This window comes from Bombina bombina, chromosome 2 (genome assembly GCF_027579735.1).
Source record: "Bombina bombina isolate aBomBom1 chromosome 2, aBomBom1.pri, whole genome shotgun sequence".
Lineage (NCBI taxonomy): Eukaryota > Metazoa > Chordata > Amphibia > Anura > Bombinatoridae > Bombina > Bombina bombina.
In genome coordinates, this window is record NC_069500.1 from 197270994 (window position 1) to 197294036 (window position 23043).

The window sequence follows — 23043 nt, forward strand, 5'->3', positions numbered from 1 at the left end:
TGCATAATAAATAGACAATGAAAAAACACTTTTACATGAATTTCACGAGTCATAGATTTTATTCTGAAAAATTTAAGTTAGTTTTTAATTTTCCTTCACACTGTATCATGTGATAGCCATCAGCCAATCACAAAAAGGATATACATATATTCTGTTAATCTTGCACGTTCTCAGTTGAGTTTGGTGCCTCAGAAAGTGTGCATATGAAAAGATTGTGTATATTTAGATAATGGATGTGAATTGGAAAGTTGTTTAACATTATGTGCTCTATCATAATCATGAAAGTTTAATTTTGACTTTAGTGGTCCTTTAATTTATTCTATTATAGACGGAATTTGATTCTGGTTTTAGATTTATAACGATTCAATCCAAATGTATTTATTTATTTCACTACTTACTAAAAAATTAATTAACCCCATACCAACCAAGGACGTGCAGGGTACGTCCTACAAAAAATGATTGTTAATGACCAAGGAAGTACCCTGCACGTCCTCAGGGTTTTCAAGCACTGGAAGCAATTGTAATTGCTTCCAGCCGCTTTCAGGGTATTGCAGTGATGCCTCGATATTGAGGCATCCTGCAATACCCTTTTTAAAGCATCCGATGCAGAGAGAGCAACTCTGCCGCCCTCTCTGCATCGGCCAGTGATGGTGCCGATCGTTGGTGATGTGGGAGGGATTTGAAGGAAGCGGGTGGACGGCCCATCGCTGGTAAAGTTCCGGATCCTGTTCCTACAGTGCGCGAGTGGGTGGGAGTGCACAAGGGGGCGGGTCCCGCATGCTACATTACGTGCTAATGCTATGTATGGGAAGGAGGGAGAGGGAGGGGGGAATAAATGTTGGGAAAGGGATCTGGGAGGGGTTAGGGTATTGAGGGGGGGCAGCTACACTACAGAAAAATGTTTTTTTTTATTTATTTTTATATAAAAAAAGGCATTTATTTTTAGCAAACTGTGTACCCAAGATGGCAGCAAATAGGTAGAGGGGGAGGGTTAGAGAGCTGTTTGGGGGGGGGGTCAGGGAGTTTGGGATCTAAGGGGGGATCCAACACTGCAGAATAATATATATATATATATATATATATATATATATATATATATATATATATATATATATATACAGGGAGTGCAGAATTATTAGGCAAGTTGTATTTTTGAGGATTAATTTTATTATTGAACAACAACCATGTTCTCAATGAACCCAAAAAACTCATTAATATCAAAGCTGAATAGTTTTGGAAGTAGTTTTTAGTTTGTTTTTAGTTATAGCTATTTTAGGGGGATATCTGTGTGTGCAGGTGACTATTACTGTGCATAATTATTAGGCAACTTAACAAAAAACAAATATATACCCATTTCAATTATTTATTTTTACCAGTGAAACCAATATAACATCTCAACATTCACAAATATACATTTCTGACATTCAAAAACAAAACAAAAACAAATCAGTGACCAATATAGCCACCTGTCTTTGCAAGGACACTCAAAAGCCTGCCATCCATGGATTCTGTCAGTGTTTTGATCTGTTCACCATCAACATTGCGTGCAGCAGCAACCACAGCCTCCCAGACACTGTTCAGAGAGGTGTACTGTTTTCCCTCCTTGTAAATCTCACATTTGATGATGGCCCACAGGTTCTCAATGGGGTTCAGATCAGGTGAACAAGGAGGCCATGTCATTAGATTTTCTTCTTTTATACCCTTTCTTGCCAGCCACGCTGTGGAGTACGTGTGGACGCGTGTGATGGAGCATTGTCCTGCATGAAAATCATGTTTTTCTTGAAGGATGCAGACTTCTTCCTGTACCACTGCTTGAAGAAGGTGTCTTCCAGAAACTGGCAGTAGGACTGGGAGTTGAGCTTGACTCCATCCTCAACCCGAAAAGGCCCCACAAGCTCATCTTTGATGATACCAGCCCAAACCAGTACTCCACCTCCACCTTGCTGGCGTCTGAGTCGGACTGGAGCTCTCTGCCCTTTACCAATCCAGCCACGGGCCCATCCATCTGGCCCATCAAGACTCACTCTCATTTCATCAGTCCATAAAACCTTAGAAAAATCAGTCTTGAGATATTTCTTGGCCCAGTCTTGACGTTTCAGCTTGTGTGTCTTGTTCAGTGGTGGTCGTCTTTCAGCCTTTCTTACCTTGGCCATGTCTCTGAGTATTGCAGACCTTGTGCTTTTGGGCACTCCAGTGATGTTGCAGCTCTGAAATATGGCCAAACTGGTGGCAAGTGGCATCTTGGCAGCTGCACGCTTGACTTTTCTCAGTTCATGGGCAGTTATTTTGCGCCTTGGTTTTTCCACACGCTTCTTGCGACCCTGTTGACTATTTTGAATGTATCGCTTGATTGTTCGATGATCATGCTTCAGAAGCTTTGCAATTTTAAGAGTGCTGCATACCTCTGCAAGATATCTCACTATTTTTGACTTTTCTGAGCCTGTCAAGTCCTTCTTTTGACCCATTTTGCCAAAGGAAAGGAAGTTGCCTAATAATTATGCACACCTGATATAGGGTGTTGATGTCATTAGACCACACCCCTTCTCATTACAGAGATGTACATCACCTAATATGCTTAATTGGTAGTAGGCTTTCGAGCCTATACAGCTTGGAGTAAGACAACATGCATAAAGAGGATGATGTGGTCAAAATACTCATTTGCCTAATAATTCTGCACTCCCTGTATATATATATATATAGGTAGCCCTCAGTTTACGCCGGGGTTAGGTTTCAGAAGGAGTGGTTGTAAATCTAAACCGTTGTAAATTGAAACCCAGTTTTTAATGTAAGTCAATGGGAAGTGAGGGAGATAGGTTCCAGGCCCCTCTCAAAATTGTCATAAGTAACATCTAATATATTATTTTTAAAGCTTTGAAATGAAGACTTTAAATGCTAAACAGCATTATAAACCTAATAAAATAATCACACAACACAGACTATATAATTAAACTAAGTTAAATGAACAAAAACATTTGCTAAACACCATTATAAACCTAATAAAATAATCACACAACACAGACTTCACTTGCATTTTTCTGCAAACAGTTCTTTCTATGCATTCCAATCTAGACTGATTTATAGACAAGAAGATCTTGTTCCTTTGAAATCTGCTCGTTAGCTCAGGTCTGGTTAAACTGATTAATTTCAGCTTGCTTGGTTTTGCTGCAACACAAACGGACAGCTCCACCTACTGGCTATTTTAATAAATGCACTGCTTCTCAATGCATTTCAATAGCAGTCACATGACTGGAAAAAAAGGTTGTTATTCTGAAACGGTGTAAATTGAACCGTTGTAAGACGAGGGCCACCTGTATGTATGTGTATATATATATATATATATATATATATATATATATATATATATATATATATATATATATATATTAAAAAAAAAAATAATATATATATATATATATATATATATATATATAAAAGCCTTTTATTTTAGTACTGGCAGACTTTCTGCCAGTACTTAGGATGGTGGTGACAATTGTGAGGTGGGGGAGGTAAGAGAGCTGTTTAAAAGGGGTCAGTGAGGGATCAGGGGTGGGATGTGTCAGGTGGGAGGCTGATCTCTACACTTAAGCTAAAATTAACCCTACAAGCTACCTAATTAACCCCTTTACTGCTGGGCATAATACAAGTGTGGTGTGCAGCAGCATTTAGCGGCCTTCTAATTATCAAAAAACAATGCCAAAGCCATATATGTCTTCTATTTCTGAACAAAGGGGATCCCAGAGAACCACTTACAATCATTTGTGCCATAATTGCAAAAGCTGTTTGTAAATAATTTCAGTGAGAAATCTAAAGTTAGTGAAAAAGTTAACAATTTTTTTTATTTGATCGCATTTGGCGGTGAAAATGGTGGCATGAAATATACCAAAATGGGCCTAGATCAATACTTTGGGTTGTCTACTAAAAAAAAGATATACATGTGAAGGGTTTTTCAGGGATTGCTGATAGATATCATTGTTACAATGTAACTATCGCTAATTTAAAAAAAGAAAAAAATGGTTTGGAAATAGAAAAGTGCAACTTTTATTTATTGCCCTATAATTTGCAAAAAAAGAACATGTAAACATTCTGTATTTCTAAACTCAGGACAAAATTTAGAAACTATTTAGCATGGGTGTTTTTTGGTGGTTGTAGATGTGTAACAGATTTTGGGGGTCAAAGTTACAAAAAGTGTGTTTTTTTTCAATTTTTTCAACATATTTGATAAATTAGTTTATAGTAAATGAGAAGATATGATGAAAATAATGGTATCTTTAGAAAGTCAATTTAAAACACAAACAGCAGAAATGTAAAAATAGCCCTGGTCCTTAACGGTAAGAAAATTGAAAAATGGACTGGTCACTAAGGGGTTAATAAACAAATAAATACATTAATTTTAAAGAATTTCCATCATTAACATTTTACATTTGTTTTTCAGATAGCAGATCATGCCCTACACGAAGATGCTTCTGCATCACATGCGTGGTGCTTCTGATCCTGGGACTAATTGCTACTGTTCTCACTGTAGGAATATTATATGGAATACCAACAGGACTAGGTACAACAGCTCATTTAAGTGATGTATTTTGTGAAATAAGTTATCTGTGTTTAAAAATATATAGAATTATAATCAGGAGCACAGCTAATATTACAGTCAATCCTCTACACATTTTCTGGCTAGTTAACATTTGCTGCTTTGCTAATATATTTGCTGCATGAGTAGGTTTTAATCAAATACAATAAATGCCTGCCTTAAATATCCTTATTTTGTAGTATTACTGACAAGGTACATAAGTAAAGCTATTGCGATGACCTATAAAGAAAAAGAGACATAAGGGGAACATAGATCTTTTTTGAGAGTATATATTGAGATACAGAGGTTAATATAAGTGACTATAACAATGGCCAAAGGACCATAATTACTATACATGAATCCAGAAATTAGTTGTACAGTACCACACTTTCAGTGTCATGAGGGAGTTTCAATGATATAAGCAGTGACTAAGAAAGCTCACAGTCTGTAGGAGGAGTGGGTGGTCGACTGTGTCGCAGGCAGTTTAGAGGTCAAGTAAGATAAGTATAGAGTGGCCGTTACTTTTAGCAGAAAGAAGAAGATCATTCTTAACTTTGGTGAGGGCAGTTTCAGTTGAGTGTTGTGGACAGAAGCCAGATTGCAGGGGTTCAAGTAAAGAGTTGGAAGACAGGAAGTGGGTTAGGCAGTCGTAAACTTGTTTTTCCAGGAGTTTTGATGTTAGTGGAAGCAGTGATATGGGGCGGTAGATTACAGGATAATTAGGGTCAAAGGTTTTTGGATTTGGGAGTGACCTTTGCATGTTTGGAAGAAGATGTGAATAAATCGATAGAAAAGGCAAGGTTGAAGATGTGACTAAGAGCTGGAGTGAGGGTGGAAGTCAGAGAAGGTATTAGATGTGAAGGGATAGGGTTGAGTGGACAGGTAGGGAGGCATGAGGAAGACAGTAAGGATCAAACTTCATTCTTTGCAGCTGGGGGGAAGATGCAGAGAGCTACAGAGGTGGTGACTGGGGTGAAGATGGAAGATTGCAGGCTTGTGTTGCTTCAAAAAGTATGCTTTTTGTTTAAAAAGTAGTCTGCCAGGTCTTGAGCACTAAAGAGAGATGAAGGGGGGTGCAGGTGGGTCGATGAGAGAGTTAAAATTAGAATAGAGTCGCTTAGGGAGGGTTAGAGAAAAGAGTAGATATAAGAGAAGTATGTTTGCTTGGAGAAGAATGACTTTATAGTGGATGAAAGCAGGTTCACACTCAGCAGTGACAAGTAGCGCATTTGCTAAGTGTGCCAGTGTAACTGATGGCATTGGGTTTTGCACAGTTGGGGAGGAGCAAGATAGTCTAATGAAGAGGAGAGTATTGTTATAGTGGGCTGTAGCAAGAACAGGACAGGTTATAGTGAAAGTGTGAAGGTGGAGATGTTGAATAGGTTTGGAAAATTGGAGAGGATCCACAGCATGCAGATTTCTACAGGTACGGGGGGAGAGATGGAGAAGTGGGTTTAGCCGGTACATTAAGATTATATGTAAGCAGGTGGTGCTCTGAAATGGGAAAGGGGCAACAAGTAAAGTCAGATATAGAGCAGAGGTTAGGAAAATACCTGGTCAATAGAATGTCTGTTGCGATGAGTAGGAAATAGGGTAGATTGTGAGTGAAAGAAGTTTAGAGGCAGCAGGGGCAGATGGGTTATCAATGGGTATACTGAAGTTGCCCATATTAGAGCGGGTATATTTGGAGAGAGAAAGTGAGGAAACCAGGTGGCAAAGTTAGGAAATTTTACATTAAAATCTTTTAATTTTTGCAGAAATTGAAAGCTAGTTAAGATCTTTATTGTTCAATTCTCAAGGGACAGGTTTGCGTCCCTTTAAATAAGAAGTAATGAGTTAAAAAATTTTTTTTTTAAATCTACATTTTTGCCCCTTAGATTCCTTTACTCGCCAGTGTAAAACAGCTTCAAACAAAACTGGCTTCCTCTGTGATGACAGAGTTATGTGTATTGCTGCATCAAAACTTTGTGATGGGAAAGTGGACTGTGGAAATGGAGAAGATGAAGCTGCTCAATACTGCGGTTAGTAGAATTAATTATAAGCTTTATTTAATAAGCAGCACAATTTAGGAAAACAGGTGCTCTTCACTGACTCTCCATTAAAAATATTAATTTCAAGTATATGTTAAAGTCACAGACAAAACACTTAGGTTAATGCCACATTTTTTTGAAATTCCAATTCTTTTTTTGTGACAATATTGCTGACATAGTCAATTAAACCTCACATAACATCATCAATGACATCATAAATGTCACCAATTCATATATAGTACCATTGTATTTTTATGCTGAACGTAAAAAAAAACTTTAAAAACAAAACAATAATATAATGTGACATCCTTTTTAACCCATCATATATGTAGAAATGTGTATACAAATTATTTTTCCTTCCATAAGGCAGGGAGAGTCCACATCTTCATTCCTTACTGTTGGGAAATACAACACCTGGCCACCAGGAGGCTGCAAAGACACCCTAGCCAAAGGCTTAAATATCCCTCCCACTTCCACTTCCCCTATCCCCCAGTCATTCTTTGCCTTTTGTCACTATAGGAGGTGACAGAGAAGTGTCAGAAGATTTGGATAGTCCTGTAATGGGTATGTTCTTTTCAAGAAAGGACTGGAGTTTTAAGTAATCATATAAACCTCTCAGTGAGAATATTGCTGAAAGTTAGAGACTGGAGATGTAGGGAAAGTTTTTCTGCGAACCCATCCAGACTATCGCCTAACAGCTCCTGAGAAATCAGTGTTGACAAGTTTCACTGCTGGCTGTTACGCACTCAAGTCCATGTCAAAAGTGTTGCTGCAAGACTGTAACACTTGAGAGGCTGTGACTGTTCCACAGCATGGATCCTGGAGGGTAAGACCGTTTTATATATACACTTTTTCTATACAGGGTCACAGTGTGGCTCTTTTATGCCTTGATTGGATCAAGGGTTAATATCTCTTTCAGGGAGATTATTTGAACAGCTAGAGGTTATTTTTAACTGCTTTAATGTGAGAGTTTTTGGGCTCATAGACTGTGTGCTTTGGCTTGGAACAAACAGGTTTCACTTTCGTTTTTGAGTGTTGCGCAGCTCATAATAGCTTAGCGCCTTTTTCATAGCAGGGGAAGTCCTGTCCACTGCACCACGTCACCAGGTGCAGTCTTTTCATTTTCCTACAATCCTGCTGCGGACATCACTCCTAAGGAGAGTGTTTTCACTGTTAGCTGTCTGGATCTAGGAGGTGGTGAGTGCCCCAGCCATTGGGATTATAAAGGTGCCCTTTTTGAATAAAAGCGTTTACTTTTTGTCTGTCCTTCTGTGAATATATCTTAGCTATGAAGGACTCTGATAATACATTAGAAGGTTTTACTCCTTTTTAATGATTAATAATTCCTGTTTATATTGTGAGGAGGCCGTGGTTTGCCCACCTGCTCAATTTTGTTCCATTTGCCTAAGCACTGTTCTAAAGTCTAAGAAGGGAGACAAGCCTGCTAATACTCATAGTGCTATTAGCCCTTCTGAGCCGTTTACCTCTCAGGAATCTGTGTCCCGAGAGATTGCTTCCCTTTCTACTCCTCTACCGGCTCCACATGCAGTTTCCCGTGGCTCAACTAATCCTGCATCTGGATGGGGTCTTTTTCCAGCGGACTTATACCGCACAGTTACAATCGGCGGTGTCTGCGGCCCTGAATGACTTACCTCGCTCTAGCAAATGTAAGAGAAAGGTTAAACATAGTTGTCCTGACCTAGAGTCATCTAAATATTTGTCGTATTTAGCTACTATGTCCCAGCTATCTCCGAGGATGAGTTAACCTCTGTACCTTCAGAGTGTGAACTTTCTGAGTTGGAGACTTTAGTTTCTAAACCTCCTTCAGCGGAGGAACCCTCCTTTAGATTTAAAATTGAGGATCTGCATTTTTTATTAAAGGAGTTTCTGTCTACGCTAGAGGTTCCAGAGGCTACACTCCCTGAGGAACCTAAGATCCCTAAATTAGACAGGGTTTATGAAGACAGGAAGGTCCCTCTGACTTTTCCTGTGCCAGTTAAGATGGTGAACATTGTTATTACCAAGTGGGAAAGAATAGGAACTTCTTTTTCCCCCTCGTCTACTTTAAAAAATTATTCCCGGTTCCTGACTCTCAATTAGATTTGTGGGGTTCCATTCCTAAGGTGGATGGTGCTATTTCTACGCTGGCTAAGCGTACTACTATCCCTCTGGAGGATAGTTCTTCTTTTAGAGAGCCTATGGATAAGAAAATGGAAACCTTTCTGATGAAGATATTTCAACATACAGGGTTTTTATTTCAACCGGCAGCAGCTGTAGCCATGGTTACTGGAGCAGCTACCAACTGGTGTGACACTCTGTCAGAGCTCATTGAGGTGGAGACTCCTCCTGAGGATATTCAAGAGAGAATTAAGGCTCTGAGAATTGCTAACTCCTTCATCTGTGACGCAAATATGCAGATTATTCGCCTAAATGCAAAGGCTTCTGGCTTTGCTGTCCTTGCCTGCCAGGCTCTCTGGTTGAAGTCTTGGTCTGCGGATATGACTTCTAAATCCAGACTCCTTTCTCTTCCTTTCAAGGGGAAGATTTTAATTGGTCCAGGGCTGGACTCCATTATTTCTACGGTTACCGGAGGGAAAAGGTGCCTTCCTACCGCAGGATAAGAAAAATAGGCCTAAGGGAGGGCAATTGTCTAATTTTCGTTCCTTTCGTTCCTTTCGTTCTGACAAATCACAATGACAGCAATCGTCATCTAAGTCCGAGCTCAGTCCTGGAATAAGTCTAAACACACTAAGAAGCCCGCAGAGAACAAATTGGCATGAAGGGGCGGCCCCCGATCCAGGATCGGATTGAGTAGGGGGCAGACTGTCTCTTCTTTCAGATGCTTGGTTCCAGGATGTACAGTATCTTGGGTCCTGGAGGTTGTATCTCAAGGATACAGGATAGGATTCAAGTCTTATCAACCCAGGGGCAGATTCCTACTCTCCGGTCTGTCTACAAGACCAGAAAAGAGGGCTGCCTTCTTAGGTTGCATACAGGATCTCTCCTCTCTAGGAGTAATTGTCCCAATACCTACAGCAGAAAGAGGTTAGGGGTTTTATTCAAACCTTTTTGTGGTTCCAAAGAAGGAGGTAAATTTCATCTATTTCTGGACTTAAAGTGCCTAAACAAGTTTCTGAGTGTTCCTTCTTTCAAGATGGAAACAATGCGGTCAGTACTTTCTCTGGTTCAAGAAGGACAGTTTATGATCACCACTGAAGGATGCATACCCTCACGTTTCGATACACAGGGAACATTTTCAGTTCCTGAGGTTTGCCTTTCTGGACCAGCACTTCCAGTTCATAGCTCTTCCATTTGGCCTAGCTACTGTTCCAAGGATATTTTTGAAGGTTCTGGGGGCTCTTCTAGCCATTGCCAGAACACAAGGTATTGCAGTAGCGCCTTAACTGGACAATATCTTGGTGCAGGCACTATCTTTTCGTCTAGCGGAAGAACATTCGGAGTCCATTCTCAGTCTTCTTTGATCACATGGATGGAAGATAAACTTGGAAAAGAGTTCTCTTACTCCAAGTACAAGGGTGAATTTCCTGGGGACAATAATAGATTCCATATTCATGAGAATATTCCTCACAGATCAGAGACGTTGCAAGCTAACTACTGCATGTCTTGCCCTCAAGGCCTCCTTGAGACCCTCAGTGGCTCAGTGTATGGAGGTGATTGGACTCATGGTGTCCTGTATCAACATAATTCATTTTGCCAGATTCCATCTCAGACCCTTACAACATCACATGATTAAGGGACATTGGCCCCGAAACATCATGACATTGTCTGTTTCTGTTATACAACAATAAAATTGAGGATTTTGAGGAGATCATTGTGTTTGGTGCCTTACAACTATGCATGCTGAGACAATGGAAAGATTGTGCTGGACAACCTGTAGAGAGACTCGCTCTCTTGGTGGCTCTGTCCAGATCATCTGTCCCAAGACACGTGATTCTTGAGACCGCCATGGGAGATTGTGACTATGGACACAAGTCTTTCCGGTTGGGAAGCCGTTTTGGATGCCAAGAAGGCACAAGGACTGTGGACTCAGGAGGAGTCCTCCATTTCGATCAATATATTGGAACTCTGTGCAATCTTCAATGCCTTGAAGGCTTGGCCCCTTCTGGGTTCGTCCCAGTTTTATCAGATTCCAATCAGACAATTTAACCTCGGTTGCCTACATCAACCATCAGGGGTGAACGAGAAGTTCCTTGGCGATGAGAGAAGTATCTCAGATACTAGAGTGGGCGGAAACTCACAGATGTATGCTGTCAACAATCCACATTCCGGGTGTAGACAACTGGGAAGCGGGCTTCCTCAGCAGGCAATCTTTTACCCAGGGGAATGGTCTCTCCACCCTGAGGTGTTTGCAGAGATATGCAGCAAGTGAGGGAAGCTGGAGATAGATCTCTTGGCATCCAGCCTCAATACCAAGCTACCCAGGTACGGGTCAAGGTCGAGGGATCCTCAGGCAGAATTGATAGATGCCCTATCAGTACCATGGAGGTTCAGACTGATATATCTTTTCCCTCCATTACCGCTTCTCCCTCGTATGGTGGCTTGCATCAAGCAGGAGCGAGTATCAGTGATTCTGATTGCTCCATCGTGGCCGCAAAGGATGTGGTTTGCAGATCTGGTGGGGATGTCCTTATCTCCTCAGTGGAGGTTACCTTGTCGCAGAGATTTACCGATACAGGGGCCCTTTGTTCATCAAAATCTCGATTCTCTGAGGCTGACTGCGTGGTGATTAAACGCTTAGTCTTAGCCAAGAGAGGGTTCTCTGAGAGTGTTATTGACACTCTGGTTCAAGTTTGTAAGCCAGTTACTCATCGTATCTACCATAAACTGTGGAGGACTTACTTGTGCTGGTGTGAAGAGTGTGGCTTTTCGTGGCATAAGATTAAGGTTGTTAGAATTTTATCTTTTCTCCAGGATGGACTGGAGAATGGTCTATCTGCTAGTTCCCTGAAGAGACAGATATCGGCCCTATCGGTGTTACTGCACAAGAGATTGGCTGAGCTTCCGGATGTGCAGTCCTTTGTTAAGGCTCTGACTAGGATCAGACCTGTGTTTAGATCCGGAGCTCCGCAAAAAGAAGAAGTGTTGAGCTAACTGTGCACTCACAGCCTATCCTAGGAAACCCTTTCCACAGGGACAACCAATGACAAAAGTTTAGGAATAAATAAATAAATAATTCACTGGATGAATGTAAGAAAAAGTGATACCAAGATTATAAAGGTGTCCCAAAAATGTTTATAGAAGAAATAAAAAAATCGCCAACATACTATATAGCCAGAATTGATAAAAAAAAAAGTATCTAATTCTAATACAGACAGTGAAAACAAAAGTGTGCTAGAATAAAAATGGAGACGGTGAGACAAAATGTGCTAATTAGCTATAAAAATGTGGGTCTCTATAGTCTAGGTCTATTTGAGACAGTGTATCCAAGTGTATAAATCGCTACAAATGTGTCTGGGTCTAAAAAAGACAGTGAAAGCAGAAATGTGTTAAAAGGCTGAATGTGTGTAGATCGCTACAGATGTCTACTAATTAGAAGTATACTGTGGGAGTGGCTACAAGGGGAAATGTTGAGGTAAGACCAAAAGACAAAAAAAAGTCTAATAACTAGAAATATTTATTTGGTAATACATGCATATATATGCTTGGAATAAAGTTCCTTATGATAATATGCATCAATTACTCTAATAAAGAGGATACCATATATGCAGGAATAATATTCTTTAGTAAAAATAGATGAAAAAACACATAGGTAAAACTAGCATAGGACATAGAAAATACAATACAATAAAAATGCAATAGACAATGTAATAAAAATCTCTTTAGGGATGTCTCCCAAAAGCACCAAGAAAAATACCACCAATGAAAGTAATATACTATATTAAGTGTGTCTAATAGACAGCGTTATGATGTCTCTCATGTGATAAAATTACAGAATACTTTTACAACATCCAGCGGCGTGGATTCCAGTATAAGCTATACAGTCCTTTAGACTAATTTGTGCTTAAAATCCTCCAACAACGGTAACTTATGGCAGTGTAATTAATACCATCTAGGACTTTGTAATGGGTGTTTAGAACAAGTAAAAAATCCAAGATTCAAATGTAAAGTCTTTGTGTCTGTAATAGAGTCTGTATTTAGACGTAGAAATTCCAGCATATACCTTCTTACTGTTGTTGCAAGTAAGGGATTACTATGACAGGGTGGCTGTGATACAGGCAGTAGGCAATATATTTTCAGACAACAGATTGTTGTTGGCAAAAAAACAGTACTCACTGTTACATGGAAAACCAGCTATAATTAGCTTGCTCTTGGCATGTCAGAAAACCTGCACTTAGTGCATTAGCACGCAGGTGGCTCCAGATGATCAAACTCCGCTTAGTTCGTTAAGCGGAATAATATTGAGGATAAAAGATGAGTTTGGCCAAACTCTTCCGGATGGTGACTTGCTGTGTGAGCCAGGTAGGTAAAGCAATGACAGACTGGTAAGCTTCAACGCGTTTCACCCGTAGATAGGGCTTTTTCAAGATAGTTTTACCAGCTGTTAGTGGTCATTCAGATATACCTATGCTTGTCCTTCTATTGGTTCAATTTTTTTTAAGTGGATAAATTTAAGGTGGAATTGTTCTTTATTTCCTTAAGGAGGTATTTGCAGTCTTGAAATTTGTTTCATACCTCCAGACATGCAGAAGATATTTCCAGTGTCTTTAATTTCACGCTTATATGGAATGATTCTTTCTTTCCTTAAGGAAGTTGTCAGAGTTGGCAGACTTGGGATTTAATTAAAAGCTCCAAACATGCAGAGAATGTTTCCAATATCTATATTATCACACTTATATGTATGCCGATGGTGGTATTAATTCGCATAGATAGCGAAAAAAGGGGGTATGGTGCTGTTCTGGTGAACTGCTTGTGCAATGCGGCCCCCTGCAGATTTGCGGCCAATCGGCCGCTAGCAGGGGGTGTCAATCTACTCAATCGTATATGATCGGGAGGATTGATGCCCGCAGCCTCAGAGGCATGGGACCAGTTAAGGAGCAGCGGTCTTAAAAGTTTAATTTTGACTAGAGTAATAAAAACTCATATATTTTACTTTTAATATGTATAAATATGACTTGTAATACCATATTGTACACTAGCAATAGCAATCTAGTGTTATTTAGTTAATAACAAAAAGTAAAAAAAAAAGTTTCAATTTTTAATTTCCATTAAGAGAGGGTTGAAACCACAAATGTATGATTTTTACTGTTCAATTATCCTCTCTTGTTTAAAAGTTAATTGACAAATAAAAATATCTTTAACAACTTGGCTACAGTTAAGAGGTTAAAATTGAGTGCACCCAGAAATTTGTATAAATTAAACTGCAAAAAATATATGTTAATGCTTGAGTTTACATTCCTCCTTTGTTGACTCTTAACCAGTGGCATATTTAGGTTTTGTGCTCCTCTAGGCACTCAATGTTCTGCTGCCCCTCCCTCCAGGTTTTATTATGGCCATAATATTTTTTGGTCAGGGTGTAATGTGAATTCTTTTTTTTTCATGGCATTTCCAAAGTAAATGTTCACCAGGACTTACACTCAGGTGGGATGAATTAAAGCATGTGTACACACAGGGGTCAAGTCCTACAAAAAATGTGTAGGAACTCACCAAGACTTCCACCCCCTCCCTCAAATTAATATTGTTTTATATATAGACATACACACACTGTATTTATATGTTTATCTATACACTTGGGTTATGTCACAGTCTCACCACTTAAGGTGCAATAGTCCTATTTCTGCTGAAGGGAGCTAAATAACCCCAGAGCAAGCCACAAAGAATTGTAACCACATTGTGTTCCACAGATTGTGTTAAACAGATATTTACAGAAACCTCAACATCTCATCTTAGGATGGTCCTAGCTCCTTGGAACAAAAACTGATCTCTAGGGCAAATTACAAGGTACATATACATATATAAACATTTTGCACATTCTTGATCCTAAGGGGCCGATTTATCAAGTGTTGGGCGGACATGATCCTCTGTAGAAGATCATGTCCGCCCGACATCGATAAATGCCGACAGCATACGCTGTCGGCATTTATCATTGCACAAGCATTTAGTGTAAATAATAATAATGTAGATGAGTTACAATAGGCATAACAGCAACAGAAAGTGCTTTACCCCAGAGAAATGTGTAAATAAATGAGTATGTTAAAGTGTCAGTAAACCTAAAAATAATGTTATATAATTCTGCACATAGTGCAGAATTATATAACATTATTTTAGTGCTATAGTTATTAAAGCCTTTTTTCCCTTTTAATATTTAAAAAATATGTCGCTTTTACAGACCCGCTCTCTGCTCTCTGCTGAGCGGGTCTGTTTTTTTTAGTCAGCGCATCGCGCCATAAGACTAAGAGCAGCTCGCTCCTGCTCTGTCTGACAGCAGGAGCGAGCTTCACTTAATGTTATGGCGCGGTCGGGCCGGGCTGTGACTATACAGCTGGCCCGATGCGCTGACTAAAAAAAACAGATCCGCTCAGCAGAGAGCAGAGAGCGGGTCTGTAAAAGCGGCATATTTTTTAAATATTAAAAGGGAAAAAAGGCTTTTATAACTATAGCACTAAAATAATGTTATATAATTCTGCACTATGTGCAGAATTATATAACATTATTTTTAGGTTTACTGACACTTTAATATACAAATGTATGTGGTTTATTTATGTAGGTGAGGACAGACATGATCCACTATAGCGGGGGGTGTCAATCAACCCAATCGTTTTTGATCAGGCTTATTGCTCAGAGGTGGCAGACGAGTTAAGGAGCAGCGGTCTTAGGACCTCTGCTTCTTAACTTCTGCTTCAGCCGGAACTGAAGCGGAGAGGGTCGGAAGCAGCATCCGCTGCTTTATAAATAGACCCCATTGTCTCAACAATCTTTTAACTGAATAAAGCATTCATACTTAGGGGCATATGTATCAAGCTCCGAATGGAGCTTGATGCCCCGTGTTTCTGGCGAGCCTGCAGGCTTGCCAGAAACAGCAGTTATGAAGCAGCGGTCACAAAGACCGCTGCTCCATAACTTGTCCACCTGCTCTGAGCAGGCGGACAGACATCGCCGCAAATCTACCCAATCGAGTACGATCGGGTTGATTGACACCCCCTGCTGGCGGCCCATTGGCCGCGAGTCTGCAGGGGGCGTCGTTGCACCAGCAGCTCTTGTGAGCTGCTGGTGTAATGCTGAAAACGGCGAGCGTATTGCTCGCCATATTCAGCGAGGTCTGGCAGACCTGATCCGCAGTGTCGGATCAGGTCCGCCAGACCTTGATAAATATGCACCAATATCTTTATTAGAGTCACTATGCAGTCATACAAAGTTAAAAACACTAAAACTCTCCTAGGTAGTACATATAAGCCATAAAGTGTGTTCAGGGGAGTAATTCCAAGTGAGTGCTGTGTTATATGCAGCTCTATAGAAGATACAATGTATCAGGTAGAGATTGAATGTATAAATAATTAAGAAACAGTATGTGAATCACAGTCTTTTTAGGGATAACAGGTAGAGAAATAATATCTATTAGATGTGCATTGCAGTGATTATCCCAAAACGCTGATAATTGCTCAATCAGAAATTCTAAAGTTCTCTGCTGTTTCCACTGGCCCTTTAATACTTGTGCTCATAAACAAAAAAATCTCATTGACTAAGCTCCTTAGGGGGCCGAATTATCAAATGTCTGTCGGATGTGATCCTACAGTGTGGATCAGGTCAGACAGACATCGCTGAATCCGGAGAGCAATACGCTCTCCGTATTCAGCATTGCACCAGCAGCTCACAAGAGGTGTCAATCAACCCGATCGTACTCGATCGTGTTGAATTGTGGCGATTCCTGTCCGGCTCATCAGAGCAGGGTTATGGAGCAGCTCCATAACTTTTGTTTCTGGCGAGTCTGAAGACTCGCCAGAAACACAGGCCCTCAAGCTCCGTTCGGAGCTTGAAAAATGGGCCTCTAAGTATGAATGCTTTATTCAGTTAAAAGTTTGTTGAGACATACATGTGAATATTAACATACTCATTTATTTACACATTTCTCTGGGGTAAAGCACTTTCTGTTGCTGTTACACCTATTGTAACTCATCTATATTGTGAGTATCCCTAGTGCAATATTACCCCCCTTTGGGTGATATAATTTTTATTACTATACTTAGAACCCTTAGGTCATATACTATTAGTATCACCTTATCCACTTTTCTCTTCTTAAATTTAGTGTAAAATGCCTGTGCAATACCGCCCCCCTGCACATTCGCAGCCAATCGGACGCTAGCAGGGGGTGTCAATCATCCCGATCGTGTCCGATCGGAATGATTGCTGTCCGCCACCTCAGAGGTGGCGGACGAGTTAAGGAGCAGCAGTCTTAAGACCACTGCTTCTGAACTTAAGTTTCAGGGGAACCTGAAACTACGGGGTAGATTGCAGCATCCGCTGCTTAATAAATCTACCCCTTAGACTTAGAAATTAAGTCCTACTCCTAATGAAATGATAAAAATCATTGGAAGTTCTACTTTTATGGTCAATTCATAATGGGAAAGCTTCGAGTTTCAGTCCTAAATTTTTTCAGGGGTACATAGGTAAGTATAGCGTGCATGCAGAAAATCTCAGGTTTAATACTTCACTTTATTTCAATTTTTCTAACATTTCCCTTCCCTTTCATGTTGATTATATCTGGTGGGGAAACAGATAGGAACCTGACATTTTCACAGACATAAGTCCTCTATGGTAGAATTCTGTTGTAAAATTGTGTGAGATTCCATTGGTTACAGAGCTAGGGCTAATAGAAATTAGGGGAAAAGCCTACTTTATTCATGTGTTTTGAGAAATGACAAGATGTAATAAAAAGCATAACAAATAATAAAAATGAACAGTATTTTACACTAATTATGTTTATAATTGATACACCACAATTTCAAGGTACATGTTTAATTAGAAGCTGTGAGATTTGATAGTCAACTCGGCAGGTGTCAGTTTTCTGAAAACATTGTTCATGGGCACCCATGCTTTGTCCACTGTAGATATCTTAAATGATGTCTTCATTTAAGCTTATGCACCACTGGTCATCATAGAGGCAAGCAGCACAGTCATTATTCTGTAGGATCAGGGAGACAAATTTAATCACTGCATGTTCTTCAAACTCTTGCGATGCAGATGTAAAGAAGCATCTGATAGTATTCTCTGATACTGCCTCAAAACAGTGACATTTTCTTGTACCTGGAATTCGCTCTTATTTATCAAACCTGTCATAGGGTTTCACTTCATGAGGTTCAGTTACTTCCTCACTTTTGACACAGATGTATGTAACCATCCTAATCTCACTGAAAAAGAGGAACAATGTTTTCAGAAACAGAAAAAGAGCCTTGGTTTTTTTTTTTTTATTTACCTATGAAAATAAACAAGGTTTTGATCTAAACCCATTTTGGTATGGTAATGTCACTGTTTTGCCATGAAATGCTATCATATTAAAAAAAATTGTTAACTTTTTCACAAACTTTGGGTTTCTCACTGAAATTATTTATACACAGCTACTGCAGTCATAAGACAAATGGTTGTAAAAGGATTATGGGGTCCCCTTTGTTCAGAAATAGCAGACATGCATGGCTTTGTAATTAGTTTTTAGCAATAACAAGTCCGCTAATTGCAGTTGTGCGCCACACTTCTGAATTCCCTGGCAGTAGAGGGGTTAATTTGCTAGCGGGTAAAGTAAAATAGTATTTTAATACAGGGATTACCCTCCCACCTGATACTTTTCACCTCCCTGATCCCTCCCTGGCAGGCAGTCTGCCAGTATGAAGATTTTTTTGCTGTTGTTTTTTTTTAATATTTTTTTTTTAAATCTTTTTTTTTTTTTTTTTTTTCTGCAGGGAAGAATCCCCCCTTACCCTCACTGATCCCTTCCAAACAGCTCTCTAACCCTCCCCCCTCCTCATGGTGTCCACCATCTTATGTACTGGCAGTTTATAGATACATTTAGATTTTTTTATTTATTAATTTGAAGTATTTTTCTGTAGTGTAATTTTTCTGCAGTGTAAGGTCCCTCCCACACCCTCCCCCCTCCACCACCGTCTGTAATAATCAGGCATGGGTGTATTTATACGTTATGACGCTGGTGTCTATTATTTTGAGTAACTGTGACTACACAGGCTAATGAGCAATAAGTAGTTATTATTTATTTAAATATGAACATCAATAGCTTTATTATTAATATTATTATTACATTTCACTTTTTTACAATTTAATGGCAACCAATGTAAAAAATACAGTGACTGAAGGATGTTACAAACTTTAAAAGTTTTTGTAAATCAGATTAGCACATTATACTTGCCAGTTTTGGGGTATGTTTAAATAATAAAAGGGGGGGGGGGGTGAGTAGGTGGCTCTGCCCTAAAATGCCTGGGCCTATTTTTGGTCCCAGTCCGAGCCTGCAGAGCACTAAACTCTAGAGTGCTCATAAAATTTTGAGGTAAAATATCTTCCGTTTTGCATAGAGATGTTCATGTGATATTTTTGTCAGTTGTGCTGCATCACTTTGAAGTGATATGATATCAATTTAACATGGACTATCTAAATAGTATCACTATTTTGAGCGCAGCTGTTAAACATTGAAAATCTAACAAATTAATTAGCTGTTCTTGAAACCTCTTTCACTTGTTTATTGGATATGGTATAATGGGGCACATCTGTTGCTACTTTATATCATAGTATTAAACACAACCAGCAATAAAAAGTCTAAGCACAGACATTACTATTATTGTCTTGGTCCCATAACCTAATGTGTCACTGTCAAGCAATAAAAGTGATAACAAAACTATATACCAGAAATGACTTGTGTGTAAAGTGTCTACATGTATCTCATTTATATGATTATAGTATCACAAGTTACACTATCCCCATCTTGACTGAGATGCCTGTACACAAGTAGTATAGATAACCTTTAACCCCTGGCATTCTAACTGTACATGAGTACTGCAGCTGCCTATACCTGCTGTAGAATTTGATATGGAGATGCTAGTTATGTCTGCTTTCTTTGAAGGGGCATAGTTCTCAAAATGTTGTAACCATGTATATACAAGTTTAAATGAAAGCTCTATAATATTAAAGTGTCTATTTAACACCTTAACAACCGCAGACGAACAGAAGTAAGCCATGCAGTACTGGCACAGCTTTGCCGCTGTCGGTAAGGCTGCACTAGTCAAACCCTTAAAAACCGTACAGGGTACGTTGGTCGTTAAGGTATCTATTGCTCACTGGCTTATAGCAAACTTCCATTAAATTAACTGGCTTGTTTTGCATAGGAACATGTATTAAAAAAGCACTATAATATAATTTGAAATATTCTCTTTTAGATGCGACAGATGCCTTTATTGAGTGCAATGAGCCTTTAAACACTAACTACATTTCATACACCTCTCTCTAGTCATGCAATTCAAGGTAAGACCGGCAATAGGGTAATATCCTCCGTGGGTATGGTGCACAGTGGACAAGCTGGCGACCTCCAGCCCACCATATAGCAATTCAATATTCCACAGCACCATATGTCATGATAAAAAGTCTTTTATTGAAGCATAACAACAGCACAAGTATGCAACGTTTCGGGATCACAATCCAGTGGTCAATCCAGTGGTCGTAAGCATGATTACGAAGCGTTGCTTACTTGTGCTGTTGTTATGCTTCAATAAAAGACTTTTTATCATGACATATGGTGCTGTGGAATATTGAATCTCTTTAATCATGGGCGCTGCCATTATGGAATGTAGGTTATACCGCAGGTATCTGAAGGAGAGTTACTGCACATGTGCAAACAGGTCAGCACTCGAATGTAGTGAAACATAAATTTCAACATGGCAGCACCTATTCTGCTTATGCCTATGTGTAGACTCACAAACGGTGGTTATGCCCCTGTAGCTAGGGTCAGTACTGCAAAAAATATATGCTTTAGGTAACAAAATAGACCGCCATTTTATAGAATTTCCATGTAAATTGACATTGTGGTTATATTAGTACTGCATATATCTGGAACTCTGCTTTTTTCAAAGCAGCAATTTAAAAAGACATATTAGATTTAGTGATTTCTATGTCTGAGATTAAAGAAAATGCATTTTGTTTAACTGAACAGGAAATTTGCCCAACAGCCTTCCAGAAAACCTAGTCTTCAAATGTGCAAACAAAAGATCTTGGACATATACTGATAAGCTGTGTGACACTAGAAATGACTGCGGGGACTGTTCAGATGAAGCAGGTATACTCTAAGTTATGATTTTTATTTCTGAGTTAGAGTAAACTAATATTCTTATTGTTTTTTGTCATTTAAAGGTTGAATTTTAATGTTCTGTTTGCTTTTTTCCTGCTAACTCCCACCTTTATAGACCACTGGTTTCCAAACCTGTCCTCAGGCCTTTCTAACAGGCCAGATTTTGATATCTGAACTGGAGCACATGTGAAATAATCAGCTGATGTAAACATGCTTATTAACCTGTTGTCACCCAAGGTAATACTGAAAATCTGGCTTGTAGGGGAGACCTGGGGACAGGTTTGAGAACCAGTGTTATAGACAGATAGTACATAAATGCATATATGTTTAACATCCAACTGAATACCCCCTCCCCCCCACACACACATTAGTCTCTACAATAAAACAATATATGTATACTGTAACCTGGCACATGCTCAGTGAGCGCTAGTGACATCACTCACTGGCACTCGCTGGGCACACATAAGGCAAAAGCAAAGACATGTCTCTTGCTTTCATGAAAATAGAAAAGAAAAAGGTAGAGAGCTGGAAAAAAATACATTATGTATATTGAGAAGTTAAAACAAGTTTTTAAGTCCCTTTACATTAGCATGGGTTTTTTAGCAGGAATCTCAAGCTCATAGCTGGTCATATATTAACGTTTTTTAGTTTCTTTATTATTAATGACATTTTTGTAGATTTAAAGGGCCATAAAGGGTGAATAATATGATGGATCCTCATTGTGTAGCAGACTCAGCTGCAGCTAAGTAGTGTTGCTTTGTTTTAGCCTTTTTTTCAAGGTCAGCATCAGCACCCCCTGCATACACCAATCATACCAGAGTGTATCACAAATCTAAGATTAGCACCCAGTGCTTGCATGTGGTACTGATCTCACTGTTGCCACTTTGAAGCTTTAAAGTTATTTGATAAATTTCTCTTCTCTCTGTTGTCCTGATATTCAAAAGCTCACCGGGAAGGAGAGATATCAAACAAAGTCTTTGGGATTATTTTAGACCTTTTATTGTAATGTTGGTGCCTCTCCTTCACATCAAGAACCCTGCATAGTGAGATAAATATCTTTCAAATTAGAATTTTGTGTATCTAACATTTTTTTAGGGACCTCTCCGTACTGACCAGATGTCTTAGATCATCTCGCCTGAGTGGAGAGCTTTTGAATATCAGGCCCAGTTTCTTTTGATTTAAAAAAAAGAAAAACAAATAAAAAAACGTCAAAGATTTTAGGGCATATTTATCAAGCTCCATACGGATCTTGATGCCCTGCGTTTCTGGTGAGCCTTCAGGCTTGCCGGAAACACAAGTTATGAAGCAGGGGTCTAAAGACCGCTGCTCCATAACCTGTCGGCCTGCTCTGAGGCGGCGGACAGAAATCGACCCGATCGAATACAATCGGGTTGATTGACAACCCCTGGCTGTGAATCTGCAGGGGGCGGTATTGCACCAGCAGTTCACATGAACTGCTGGTGCAATGATAATGCCAAGAGCGTATGCTGTCGGCATTAATCGATGTGCAGCGGACATGATGCGCAATATCGGATCAAGTCTGCTCGCACAATGATAATTCGGTACCTTTGTCTAAGATGGGGGAAAAAAGAAAATTTATGCTTACTTGATACATTTGTTTCTTTTTAGACACGATGAGTCCACGGATTTCATCCTTACTTGTCGGATATTCACCTCCTTGTCAGCAGGAGGAGGCAAAGAGCACCACAGCAGAGCTGCTATATGTAGCTCCTCCCCTCCCTCCCACTGCAGTGTTTCGACCGAAGTTAGGAAGAGAAAGGAAAAACCAAGGTGCAGAGGTGTCTGAAGTTTACAAAAAATAATAACCTGTCTCAGAGAACAGGGCGGGCCCTTTTTAAAGACATGATGAGTCCATGGATTTCATCCTTACTTGTGGGATACAATACCAAAGCTAGAGTACTCGGATGATAATGGAGGAACAAGACAGCTAACCTAAACGGAAGGCACTAAAGAGAAGTCTATCAGCGCTAGACCAAATATGTTATCAGCGGCTCCTAAAAGCAAAGGGTCCGTAGCTAACCCTAGTAAGAAATGATAGTAAGATATGAGATGCTGAGGAGCGCTAGATAGATGAAAGATGAGTATATTGGACAAAGATACTAAAATGTATACTAAAATATATAGTAAAA

At 39.5% G+C, this 23043-nt stretch overlaps 1 protein-coding gene across 3 annotated transcripts in view; it reads left to right on the plus strand.

Moving 5' to 3' along the window:
- The window catches only part of LOC128648634 (low-density lipoprotein receptor class A domain-containing protein 1), an 80174-nt gene that overhangs the window by 46418 nt on the left and 10713 nt on the right, over nt 1–23043 (plus strand). For all 3 annotated transcript variants that reach the window (XM_053701429.1, XM_053701430.1, XM_053701428.1), the window contains exons 4-6: nt 4433–4552; nt 6445–6588; nt 20759–20881. In XM_053701429.1, the coding sequence (XP_053557404.1) occupies nt 4433–4552; nt 6445–6588; nt 20759–20881 (387 nt within the window). The remainder of the gene's footprint in view (nt 1–4432; nt 4553–6444; nt 6589–20758; nt 20882–23043) is intronic.